At 36.6% G+C, this 12,764-nt stretch overlaps 1 protein-coding gene across 1 annotated transcript; it reads left to right on the top strand.

The window, feature by feature from the left end:
- Positions 1 to 839: 839 nt before the first annotated feature.
- Positions 840 to 12,721, top strand: epx (eosinophil peroxidase; the record flags this gene model as incomplete). Its single annotated transcript, XM_084396790.1, has 16 exons — positions 840 to 897; positions 1,092 to 1,176; positions 1,357 to 1,532; positions 1,749 to 1,881; positions 3,064 to 3,193; positions 3,876 to 4,082; positions 4,432 to 4,813; positions 5,260 to 5,420; positions 5,512 to 5,770; positions 7,322 to 7,492; positions 9,728 to 9,965; positions 10,268 to 10,473; positions 10,559 to 10,723; positions 11,760 to 11,843; positions 11,933 to 12,035; positions 12,116 to 12,721. 16 exons carry the CDS (start codon positions 840 to 842, stop codon positions 12,171 to 12,173), a joined length of 2,616 nt encoding a protein of 871 aa, XP_084252916.1. The 3' UTR covers positions 12,174 to 12,721.
- Between the last annotated feature and the right edge of the window lie 43 nt (positions 12,722 to 12,764).

Raw genomic sequence — 12,764 nt, 5'->3', positions numbered from 1 at the left:
AGATTGTGATGTATAAATACTCTGGCTAATTATTGTGCATATTTATAACATTATTTTTCTGCATTCATTGCTATTTATTTATTGTATTTTTGTACATTACCACTACTCTTCTGTACACAAGCCCAAGTTTTATTTTGAAGCAAGAACAAAATGTTATATATTTTACAAGACAAAAAGTGAGAATACGAGACCGTACAGATGGATACGACATGCTTGGTAAGTACAACTAAGAAATACACTAATATATTATTTAAATGTTTATATTAATATTATTTTGTACAATAGTTGTATATTTGTGTATTTTTATAGTTTGTGTATACATTTTTTTATATATATATACAATGTTTAGGATTTTGTTTATACATTATTTTCATATTTCTATTATTTTGTATAATAGTAGCAACTATACTGTAGTTATTACACATGAAAAAAAAATTACATTCATGTAATGATTTTTTACAATATTTTTTTTACAATTGTTTAATAATTGTTTTGTTTAGTTATTTGATTAATTATTATTTTAATATTTAAATTATTTTTTGAATAATAGTTGCATGTATGTGCAATAATTATATAGAAAATAATAATTGCATAAAAACTAATTATTACAAAAGTATGCAACAGTTGTGCAAAATAATAATATATACAATAATTATTACACATGAAAAAAACTATACAAAAATATTTTTGTGTAGTTTTCTGATTGTTTACTCATGTATAATAATACATTGTGTGTGTGTGTATGCATTAACATACATATATACATTATTTTGTAAATTTGTATATGTATATTTTTCTTATTGCAGGAATCTTTCTCATGCATGATTATATCTGTATTTATGATATTGCTTCTGCCGCTGTCATCCACATCTCTTTTTCCTTCCCAGAATGCAACAGGTACGTTAGTCTTTTTCTGGAAAAATAATAATAATTTGTAGCTTAATGCTTTCTTTGTGCTCACCAACTGCATATACAAGACTGACAAGTACATAATAAGACATTTTAATTCCATTACTGCAGTTTTTGTCAACTCAAATAGCAAAAGCTGAATGGCAGGTTTTGTAGTGAAGTGTCATGTGGTGTTTTTCCAGTGTATTTGGGATCTAGTTTCATTCAGGAAGCTTTACGCCGAGCCAGAGAGCTGACCGATGCTGCGTACGAGCACACCAATGAGAGGTGACATTTGCATACAGACTTAAAGAATACTCTGTCATAGCTCATTTGATTGAAGTATCAACCAATCAGAAATAGAAACATGTAACTAGACACAAATGAGTCGCTTTGTATCATACAGTCAGAGTTTAGAGCTACAAAATGATGCCATAAAGTATTTTTATTTTCTCTCATTTCTGTCAGAGTGAAGTCGTCTGTATCGGATGGTTCTGTCCGACCCAATGACCTGTTGGCCTTGTTCAAACAAACTGGCCCGAAAACCAGAACCCACATCAGATCCGCAGAGTTTCTCGACAACACGGTAGAGCTGATAAGAGAGATGGTGTACACACACTCCATGGACAAACCCGACCTCACCGGTACATTAATAGACATTAAAAGTAAACAAATAAGGGATTCAGATGGAGGTTTCATGTTTCACTTGTATTTTTGACTTGCGATGTCCTTCCTCCCTTTGTTCTTTTCTATTTCTCTGTTTTGAGTAATCCCTGTAATGCCTAAAATCGAGTTAACGAATGATCTTGAAAGCTCTTACAAGTTACAATCATCTCAACATTTGTTTGTGTGCATCTTAGAGCTTTTAAGTGCAGAAGACATGGAGACCATACTGCAGGTTACAGGCTGTTCGGCAGAGACGCAGAGACCCGTGTGTAAATCTGACTGTCTGTCCAGACGCTACCGTACCATCACAGGACACTGCAACAACAGGTGCTCACACGGACTGTACGGGATGCCAAAATATATCATTTGTCGATAACAGGAACAAATGTGACCCTGGATCACAAAACCAGTCACAAGTCGCACGGGTATATTTGTAGCAATAGCCAACAATACATTGTATGAGTCAAAATGAAAGATTTACTCAGCTTTCAGACGATGTATAAATCTCAATTTCAAAAAAATGACCCATGTGACTGGTTTTGTGGTCCAGGGTCACAAATGAGTAACGCACTATTAACATTTTAGTAACTACTATTAACTAATAAGAAATTCTGATTAACAAATTAGTAAGTAATAGCGCTCAGTTGAATGTGCTAGTTCACTATTAGCTAATCAGTAACTACTATTTTTCATACTTCACTGAAGACTATTAAGAAGAACTACTATATACAGGTTCATAATTCATATTATAATGCATAATGTGTAATATAAGGTAATGGTAACCCATTAGTAATGACTCAAGTGTTACTACATCTTTCTAAAGGAACTACTAATGATTTGGATACGTTTTCTAAAGTGAAGATCATGGGAACACACTAGTAATGACTAAAGTTTTACCAAATCCATCGCAAGGAATTACTATTCAAAATCTTACAAAAATCTCAAAAGCTTACAATGACTTCATTCAATATTAGGTCATGCTTTTCACTTTAGATACTGATCCAAATAATTAGTAGTAACTACTATTATGTAGTCATTACTAGTGGGTTACCGTTACCTTTTATTATAAGTTATGCAATATTCATGTTAATTATGAACCTGTATATAGTAGTTCTCAGTGAGGTATAAAAAAAATAGTAGTTACTGATTAGCTAATAGTGAACTACGACATTACTAGCTCTATTACTTACTAATGTGTTAATCAGAGTTTCTTGTTAGTTTAGAAGCTTTATTTTTATTTAACCAGGAGAGAAGACTCACTGAGATTATGATCTCTTTTACACGAGTGTTGAGTTTGCATATACAGTTATACATCAAAGTTACGACATTTATATAAAATTAGAAATTAAAATTAAATTAAATAGTTAATAGTAGTTACTAGAATGTTATTAGTGCGTTACTCATTTGTTCCTGTGTAGTTTTTCATTGATGAAGGAACCGTATTCTAAAGTGTTACCCGTTTGTCATTGAGTTTTTATTAAGCTCAGAAAACATCTTTTGACTTTGCAGAGAAAACCCTCTCTGGGGTGCAGCGAACACCCCTTACGCCCGCTGGCTCTCGCCCGAGTACGAGGACCCTCGAGGGGCCCCGAGGGGCTGGAACCCACAGCACACTTACCATAACTACACCCTACCACCTGTAAGACTGCCTGAAAACTCATGGGAAAGATCTCAAGGAATTATTAGTCTTTAATTGTAGTTGCTTGCATTTTTTACTTTCGCCATTTTTATTAGCCATTTGGTGGGTTTATATTTTGTTAAAGTGTTTGCATGCAATGAGGAACTGCTGAAACATTGCTGAGTATTTTATTCAAGGAAAAAAACGTTTAAATATGTAATTTTGGTGATCAAAGATAAGTTTTAAGGGATACAATTAGGGGGACTTTAAATAATTACAATTATTTATTTAAGTCATAGAATTTACTTATATTGAACTTTAATATGCAACTTGCTATGCAATCAACAATTTAATGAAAAAGAATAAGTTTTTCATCTAATTATGCTATTTTTTAAAATATTTTTTCATTTATGCTATTTGATATTTTCAATAGCTATAGTTTTAGTTAACTTTTTCACAGTGATATTTTCACAGTGATGCCATAGAAGGACCATTTTTGGTTTCCACAAAGAACCTTTCAGTGAACATTCTAAAAATATTTTTGGAATGTTATGTTAAAGGTTCTAAATGGAACTATAGATGTAAAAATAGAACCTTTATTTTTAAGAGTGTAGCTAGCTAAACTAAAGATGAAAATAAGACCAAACCAGCCGATAATTGTACTGAATGGAAGTTGAGTCTTCCAGTTACTCTCTCTTTGCAGGTCCGCAGTGTGTCGCAGGAGGTTTTGTACACTCATAATGAGAACATCTCCCTGGACACGTCTCTGTCTCATCTGCTGGTGGAGTGGGGTCAGTGGATCGACCATGACCTGACTTTGACCCCTCAGAGTCCCAGCACTGCGGCCTTTAAGACCGGAGCCGACTGCACACGCACCTGCAGCCGGGACACGCCGTGTTTCCCAATACAGGTGTGTACGTACACCCTGAAACAGATGCTAGATGGTAGGACTACCCCCTAATAATCGACTAACAGTTAGTCAACTAGAAGAGGCTTGGTCGACCAAAATTGTATTAGTCGGTTAGTCGCAGAAAAAAAAAAATGGTGAAATTCAAACATTCGCCCATCATTCATCGACCTCAAATATGGCTTATCACTTGAAACATGGAAGTAGCAGCAACTTTACAAGTCTGTTCGCACTAATGTTAACCTAGATAAATGTGCGCTATTACAAGGCACATAACTGTGTTTGTGTGCAGAGCATTTACTGTATGACATATAGGCGCCGGCGCCATCAGTCTCTTTTTCTTCACGTTCAGATCCCCCTCTCGGACCCTCGCACGGGTACTCAGACCTGCATGCCGTTCTTCCGCTCGGCTCCCAGCTGTACGGGCGGCTCCGTTCCTCTCGGTCACCGGGAGCAGCTCAACGCCATCACCGCATTCGTGGACGCCAGCATGGTTTACGGGAGCTCGGATGCGCTTGCCGGCATCCTGAGGAACCTCTCGTCCCCTCTCGGCCTGCTCGCCATCAATCAGTTCCACTCAGACCAAGGGCTCGGCTTCATGCCCTACCTGCCCCGCACACAACCTCACCTGGATCCCTGCGGCCCGCGAGAGCGGATCAACACCATCCCCCTACCAGAGACAGTGGAGGGGCTCAACATATCCATAGGGAATAGATCGTTCTGTTTCCAAGCAGGTTGATGGCATTAATATTAAATAAAACAATATTAGAGCAACAATTATTTTATTTTATTTTATTTTATTATTATTTTTTTAAAATTAAATTAAAATATATATTTATTTAATTAATTAATTTATTTATTTATTTATTTATTTATTTATTTATTTATTTATTTATTTATTTATTCATTTTATTTTCCACTTATCCAATGTGGGATGCTGGAGATGCAGTACAAAATGTAGTGTGTAGGCTAGGAATGTGCATTAATAAAGTTAATAGCTCAGTTTTTATTTAATGTTGACTTTAAGGGTATTACAGCTAAAACATCTTATAAAGAAACAGTATATTAGTCAATATTTGTGTCATTTATTTATTCAAAAATGTCCCAGCTTGGTCTTCACACTAATGCTTTCTGATTTAAACTGGAAAGTTGTTGTGCTGTTTTTGTGGGCGTGTCTCAGGTGACTCTCGGGCCAATGAGCACCTGGGTATGATCGCTCTGCACACGCTCTTTCTGAGAGAACACAACCGATTGGCTGAGGAGCTTCACAAGCTCAATCCTCACTGGAGCCCGGACACGCTGTACCAGGAGGCCAGGAAAATACTGGGCGCCGTCCACCAGGTGAGAAGATGTCCACATTTAAAATGAGTGTAAAAAAAAAAAGTGACTTAATTTATTCATGCATCTGACTTGCTGAATCTTGTTTTGGAAGATCTTGACATGGGATCACTACTTGCCACGTGTCCTGGGCCGCAGTGCCAACCTGGTCCTCATGCCCTCGTACAAAGGTTACGACCCTGATGCTGACCCCAGCATCTCCAACATTTTCTCCACCGCTGCCTTTCGGTTTGCACACGTGACCGTGCACCCGGTTGTGAACCGCCTCGGACCGGATTACCGGTTGAGCCCCGAACACCCGGCTTTGCCGTTACACCACTCTTTGTTTGCATCCTGGAGGATGGTGCAAGAGGGTTCGTTTCACAAACACACTTAACTAACAGATATCACCATATTTCCCAATGTAATCACAGTACAGTAAGACGGTTTTGTATTACAAGTTCTCTTAAATGTTAAGTTTTAATATCCTACTGATGCATTCATTAAATATGCACTACTTTGCATGAATTTCCAAAACAGAAATCCAAACATTGTGTAAAGCCAGGTTCAAAATGCTCGTTTCATTTTGTTGACATTAGAGTCAAACCTTTTTTAGAAGGAGTTTTGGATATATCTCTTTTTATCACTTCATAAATCCAATAAAACAACTGTTAACATCCAGAAGAAGAAGAAATGTCACCATGTTTTTAAGAATAAATTGTTATATACATAAAGTATAAATGATAATGTACATGAAAACTCCTTCAAGATATAGATAGCAATAAAGTTTGGTGTATGTAAAGCTGCTGAAGTGGAGATTTCTGACTCAGTGCAGGGGAAAAAACTCACAGCCTTTACAGATATGTATTATAAATTAAATCTAAAGACACAAGAAATTAATAAGTGTAATAAAATGTGGACCACAAAACCAGTCACATGGGTCAATTTTTTTGTAAATATAAAAAAAAAAAAAAAATTGGACCATAATAAGCTGAATAAATAAGCTTTCCATTGATGTATGGTTTGTTAGGATAGGACAATATTTGGTCGAGATACAACTATTTGAAAATCTGGAATCTGAGGGTGCAAAAAAAATCGAAACATTGAGAAAATCTCCTTTAAAGTTCTCCATTTATGGTCACGATTGTGCAGTATTCACTCACAAAAATAAATTTTTTATATATTTACGGTAGGAAATGTACAAAATATCTTCATGGATCATGATCTTTACTTAAAATCCTAATGATTTTTGGCATAAAAGATCAAATCGATAATTTTGTCCCATACAATGTAGTGTTGGCTATTGCCACAAATATACCCGTTCGACATGTGACTGGTTTTGTGATCCAGGGTCACAAATAAACACTTAAAGGTACAGTAAGTGATTTCTGAGAAACACTTCTAATATTTGAAATCAACCCAAACAAACAAACACGCCCCTCCCGTCATTGCTCCGCCCCCAAAATGCACAAACACGCAGTGCAAGAGATGATGTGTTTTTATCATCCAAGTGGATGCTGCACACTGGTGGTGGTTGAGGAGAGATCCCCTGACATGATTGTAAAGCGCTTTGGGTGTACAGTAGTACATATGAAAGCGCTATATAAATGCCCGATTCTAAATATAAATGCCCGATTCTTCTTATCATCACTGAAGCAAAGCTAAATAATGCTTCACAAAAAAACAAAGCGAAGATGACAAACGAATGACAAGGAAACAATCCTCAAGTGTAAATACAACCTAGAGTTGGTTGTTAGTCTCCAGACAAACAGAGACACTCAAAATGTGATAGAAGCAAAATAGATCAAAGTCTCGAAAATTGATTAGTGCCTTTAGTGTTTAGCCGTAATATCCATGATTGCATGCTAATTTACTCAACATGCACATCAGATTATGATGCATAATGAACATTTGTGTGTGTGTAGGAGGCATAGATCCTGTGCTGCGTGGTTTGCTCTTGTCCCCAGCTAAACTGCAGACAGCAGATCAGATGATGGTGGAGGAACTGACCGAGAGGCTTTTCCAGGCTCAGGGAGGGCTCCCGCTCGACCTAGCGGCGTTAAACCTGCAGAGGGGACGAGATCACGGCTTACAAGGTGCCTGTCGTTAGATCACCACAGTGAGCTACTGTCTTCCACCTACATAGACAGCTGCCTTCTAACTGTGCGTTCACACCAGACGCGAATAGCACGTCAAATTCGCGCCTACCGCGTCTAGTAATACGCTTGACCACTTTGTGTTAATTCATGTATTCATGTAAAAAAGCATGTTAGGGAGCGTCCAAACAGAACTAGAACCTCACAAGTGAGGGATTTAAGATGCTAAAGCACAGAGACTCAACTAATGCTAGCTATTGATTCGGATGCCATGTAAGAAATTGATGCAACACTCTACTAAGCATATTGCAGAATTATTTTTGATATATAAATTGCATGTTGCCTTTTGTTAGTGCAACGTTTTTGAGCAACAATGCTAAAACTTTTTTTTTTTCTTATTATTGGGTAAAAAAAAACAAAAAAAACCCTTTCTCAGCTAGAAGTGCCAGCATTTGTTTCATGTCTGAATTGCAAAACATTGTATTAGAAAAGGAAAACAAGTCATAAGCCATATTATATAAAGAATGTATATATGTACTTACTATAGGGTTAGGGTAGGATTAGGGTTTTGTTGAGGGTAGCATGTAATTATGCATAATTTACTGTTATTACTACGGTAAGTACATGTAACATATGTAACAAGGACACCGTAAAATAAAGCAGTGGTTTTCAAACTGTGGGTCGCGACCCACTTGTGGGTCGCACAGTGAGAAAAGGTGGGTCGCACAAAGGCACTTAGCTGCAGCTAAATTTACGTTACGATGAGTGAAACAAAACCAGTCCGATTAATGACCAAACGACTCTTAAGTGAGTTTTAGCGCCCGCCAAAGTGAATTTTTGTCCCGCCAAAATCTTATTTGATCGGTGAGTAATTAGATGAACTGCTGCGCTTGTCACAGCGCATGTTTAACTGAAAGAACGTCGAGCAGAGAGAGAGAGACTCGGTCGCGCGCGCGCTCTCTCTCTCTCTCTTCGGAGCCAGGCGAAAGTGTAAACATAACAAGACTTCACCGTCTTCAAACTAAGCGCTGTCTTGCTCTCTCTCTCTCCCTCGCACATATTAATCAAAATAAATCAACATGGTGGTAAAAGGTCGGAAGACCAAAGTTTCATGTGGAGCATTCGGAGATTTTTTTTTTCCTGAATTACTGCTGGGTGTGAATTGTGCTAAATAAGTTGCCTTATCTTCTCTGAAAAGCGTCCCAGACATTCAGCTGACATAAAACAACACTTTAATTAAACGAAAAAAAAAATCCAGTGATGAAATGTTTTCTGTGTTGACAGAAATCTTGGATGTCCATGTCCTAACTGCTGGGATAATCACACAACGCGCACATGCACACGTCCAATTCGCGAACTAATGACTCCTTTGAACCGATTCATTTTAATGAATGGTTAAAACAACTGATCTTTCCAACAGTGAACTCAGGAGACGTATGAATCGGTGTATAATCAGTAACACTTTACAATAAGGTTCTATTTATTACATTACATAAAAAGTACAGTTTGCTTACTCAAGCTTAAGCTTTAAAATAAATAAAACCCCTTGTTTTTTTTGAAAAGCATATGAAATTTTTCCACACAGTGCTATCAAGAATCGATAAGAGAATCGTTAAAGAATCGGATCGACAATCAGAATTGTCAGTGGCATTATTTTTATTGATAAAATCTGATCATTTCCCATCCCTATGTGAAGACGGTAAAATTATAATCAAACATTAAAGAACATTCATGTTTTTTTGTTGTTGTTGTTTTTTTAAGAATTAAAAGTTTAAAATATTTTGCTAACATGAGGTCTTGTCACTGTCAGTCTTTTTACATCAGTGCAAAACTAGGGTATACAGATTAAGATCATCAGCATGCATTGATTAATCCCATGGCATGTAGCAAAAAAAAAAAAAAAAAATGTGCGACCAAATCATGCTGGTGCGACTAACTGAGAAAGTTGGTAGCACCAGTGCAAGTGGGTCTTGAGATTGATTATACTTGTCTAGGTGGGTCCTCGAATGAAAAAGTTTGGGAACCCCTGAAATAAAGTGTTACCGTACTTTTTCTTTTAATTTACTTTTTTTTTTCAATCATTATTGAATTTCCTATAATCTCTCCCCTATAATTAGAACTATTTAATAACAGTTTGCTAATTTTATTTCCTTATAACTGACTAATTTCTCTAATTTACCTTAATCTGAGTGAGGATGCTGTGCTTGACTTGCAGTGATTTCATTCTCTCCGCAGGTTACAGTGCATGGAGAAAACTCTGCGGCCTCTCTGCCCCTGCGAACGAGTCTGATTTAACAGGGATTCTGGGTAATGTAGTTCTGGCCAGGAAGCTGCTGCATCTCTATGGATCGGCGGAGAACATAGACGTGTGGGTCGGGGCGATCTCAGAGCCCGCTCTGCCCGGGGGTCGCGTGGGGTCACTGCTGGCATGCCTGATCGCAAAACAGTTCAAAGCGCTCCGAGACGGCGACCGGTAGTGTGATGTTCCACTTCTCGTTTATTTAAACGTTGAGCGATTTCAATCTGGCATGATATTCAATTCAGTTCAATTCACATTTATTTGTATAGCGCTTTTCACAATACACATCATTTCAAAGCAGCTTTACAGAAAGTGCATGAGTACAATTTAGAGTGATCTGTAACTGTCTTAAGTTTTGTATTTCAGAAATGTACATATACAAAAATCACAGTTAACTAAAAATGTATTAATTTAAACAATGTAATAATTGATATGTATGATATGAAGTACATAATTAAATGGTAATTCTGGTTAAGGTTCTGGTGGCAGGGTGAAGGTGTGTTCAGCTCCGCTCAGAGAGACGCTCTCCACACTACATCTCTGTCCCGCATCATCTGTGACAACACACACATCCGTCTGGTGCCCTTTGACCCCTTCGCACACACACTCCGCCCTGACGACCTGCTGCCCTGCACACGCATCGCCCACATGAACCTCTCAGCGTGGAGAGAACCAGACGCTGGTAATAGCGGCCGAAAGGAATCAAATAATCCTTTTATTTGATGTGTTTTATTCATATTCGCCCTATGTTTTGGTCTCATTCTTAGACCCGGTCTGTGGTGCGGTGCCGCGGCTGCATCTGGGTTTCTCTGTGCTGTGTGACTCCACCGTGATGTATCAGTGTCCTACTGGATACTTGCTCCAGGGAGCCGCACACGTCACCTGTGACCCCAGCACTCACAGCTGGAGCCCACAACCACCCACCTGCCACGGTCTCTGCTCATGGGTTTTTAGATTAAATGAAATGAAATATGTAATATTAAATGTCAAATAACATTCGATTAAATATTGAATTAAATATTAATACAAATTTTAAACAGTTTATGTTAAATATTAAATTAAATGTTTAATTTAAATTTAGAAATTGACTTTAAAAATTTAGAACAATGTTTTTATTGGTTATTTCAAATATTGATAAATGATCTACTCATTTCTTTTGGATGTTAGGACATTCTTTAAACTAGACTAAACTAAATTAAATATTAAATGTAAAATAACAGTAGACTACATTTTAAATTAAATAAATATTAATGATAAATATTAAACAATTAATATTAAGTAAATAAATCCATTTAGTATTATTTAATTGTAAATATTAAACTTTTGGACGTTTGAACATTCATAGACAGTCATTAAATTGAATTCAATGTTTTACATGTAAAATAACATTAGATCCGATTATATGGTAAATATTAATGATAAAATATTACACAAATTAATATAGATGTAAAAACCTACAGAGTTTATTCTTTTTTTCTGTATTGGAAAATAAAATCCTGTCATGTTTACACTCATGAAAATATAAAGTGTACAAAGAAATTGCAATAATAACTAACATGACATAAGAAGATAAATGAAGACATAGTAATTATTTATTTACTTACTTCTGGTCTTATTTCAAACCATAATTGAATTTCCTGACATTATCTTACAATATATGTCATGTTACAATAATATCTTGCATGACATAAGAAAGTATGTACATTTTCTTTCAATTTACTTATTTTTAATTAATTTCCTAATCAATTTCCTATTATCGTTCTCCTATAAAAAGTTTGCTTTTTTATTTCCTAATAATTGACTAAGTTTTTAAATCAAAAAAAACAAACAAAAAAACTTTAGATTATGTGGTAAATATTAATGGCAAAATATTAAAAAATTAATATTAAATTAAATATTATAATACAATTTTAACCGATTAATTTTACACCCAGTTTATTAAAACAGTGTTTTTATTGGTTATTTCAGATATCGATGAATGTTCTGCTCATCCGCCCGTCTGCCCTCCACACCTGCAGTGCTTCAACACACCTGGAGGCCACACCTGTACAGGTGAGCAGCTCATCCCCATCAGTCTCCGACATCTACGGCATATATTAATCATAATCACATAAATGAGCTGTTCTTTGTTGCATATGTAGAACCTGGAGCCCCGCCCCTTTCTGCCTCCTCCATTGTCTCGTCAGTGATGTCAGTCCTAGGGGGCGTGGCTTTGATTCTGCTCTTCCTCGCCTGCTACAAAAGGTGAGTCACAATCTCCAGTTCAAGCAGTTGTTTTGTATGTTTAAACGCATATACTTATACTCAGAATATCAATCCTGCAGAGTTTTCCTTCGGAAAGCCGAGACGGTGAAGGCAGAATGCTGTCCGAGAGGAAGATGAAATGGAGTCGAGGGAAAACTGGTTTGGAAAATGTGCAGATTTGGTCACATGGTGTTTACATGTTCAATATTCCAGTTTCATAACCACAGTCTCGCTTCGCTGCGCTCGACCAGAAACACTGGACGGAAAACACACACGAATGAAACGTGTTCAAGCCTGCAAAGCATTTTTAACATTTCTCCCAGTGTTCTCGCCCTTGAGAAAAGCTTTTGCCGTGGCAAATCTGCCGCCGGCTCTCCCACGTGTGACGTCACATCAGCTGACGCACAAAAATCCTTGCTTTGTTGTAGCCTAGCCTTGAATTTGTACACGTATTGAGACTGGCATTTTGCTGTGACATCATGCATACATGTGTGTGATGCATTTAAATAAGCTTTGACGTTATATGACATAACTATTATTATCTGAATTTCTGAAATGTTCCATTTTCTCATAAAATCATAATTATATAGATATATATATATATTCAATGCCTGTGGAAGTCCATAAATTTATATTCGACCAGCATGATTTTTATACATAAATTATTATGAATAAAGCACAGTTTCTTACATGCTAATATATATACTTCTTTTGGGCACATTTCTTGGG

This window comes from Rutilus rutilus (assembly GCF_951802725.1).
Source record: "Rutilus rutilus genome assembly, chromosome: 23".
Classification (NCBI taxonomy): Eukaryota; Metazoa; Chordata; class Actinopteri; order Cypriniformes; family Leuciscidae; genus Rutilus; species Rutilus rutilus.
The sequence above is the reverse complement of the archived record's forward strand: the minus strand, read 5'-3'. Positions and strand labels throughout refer to the sequence as shown.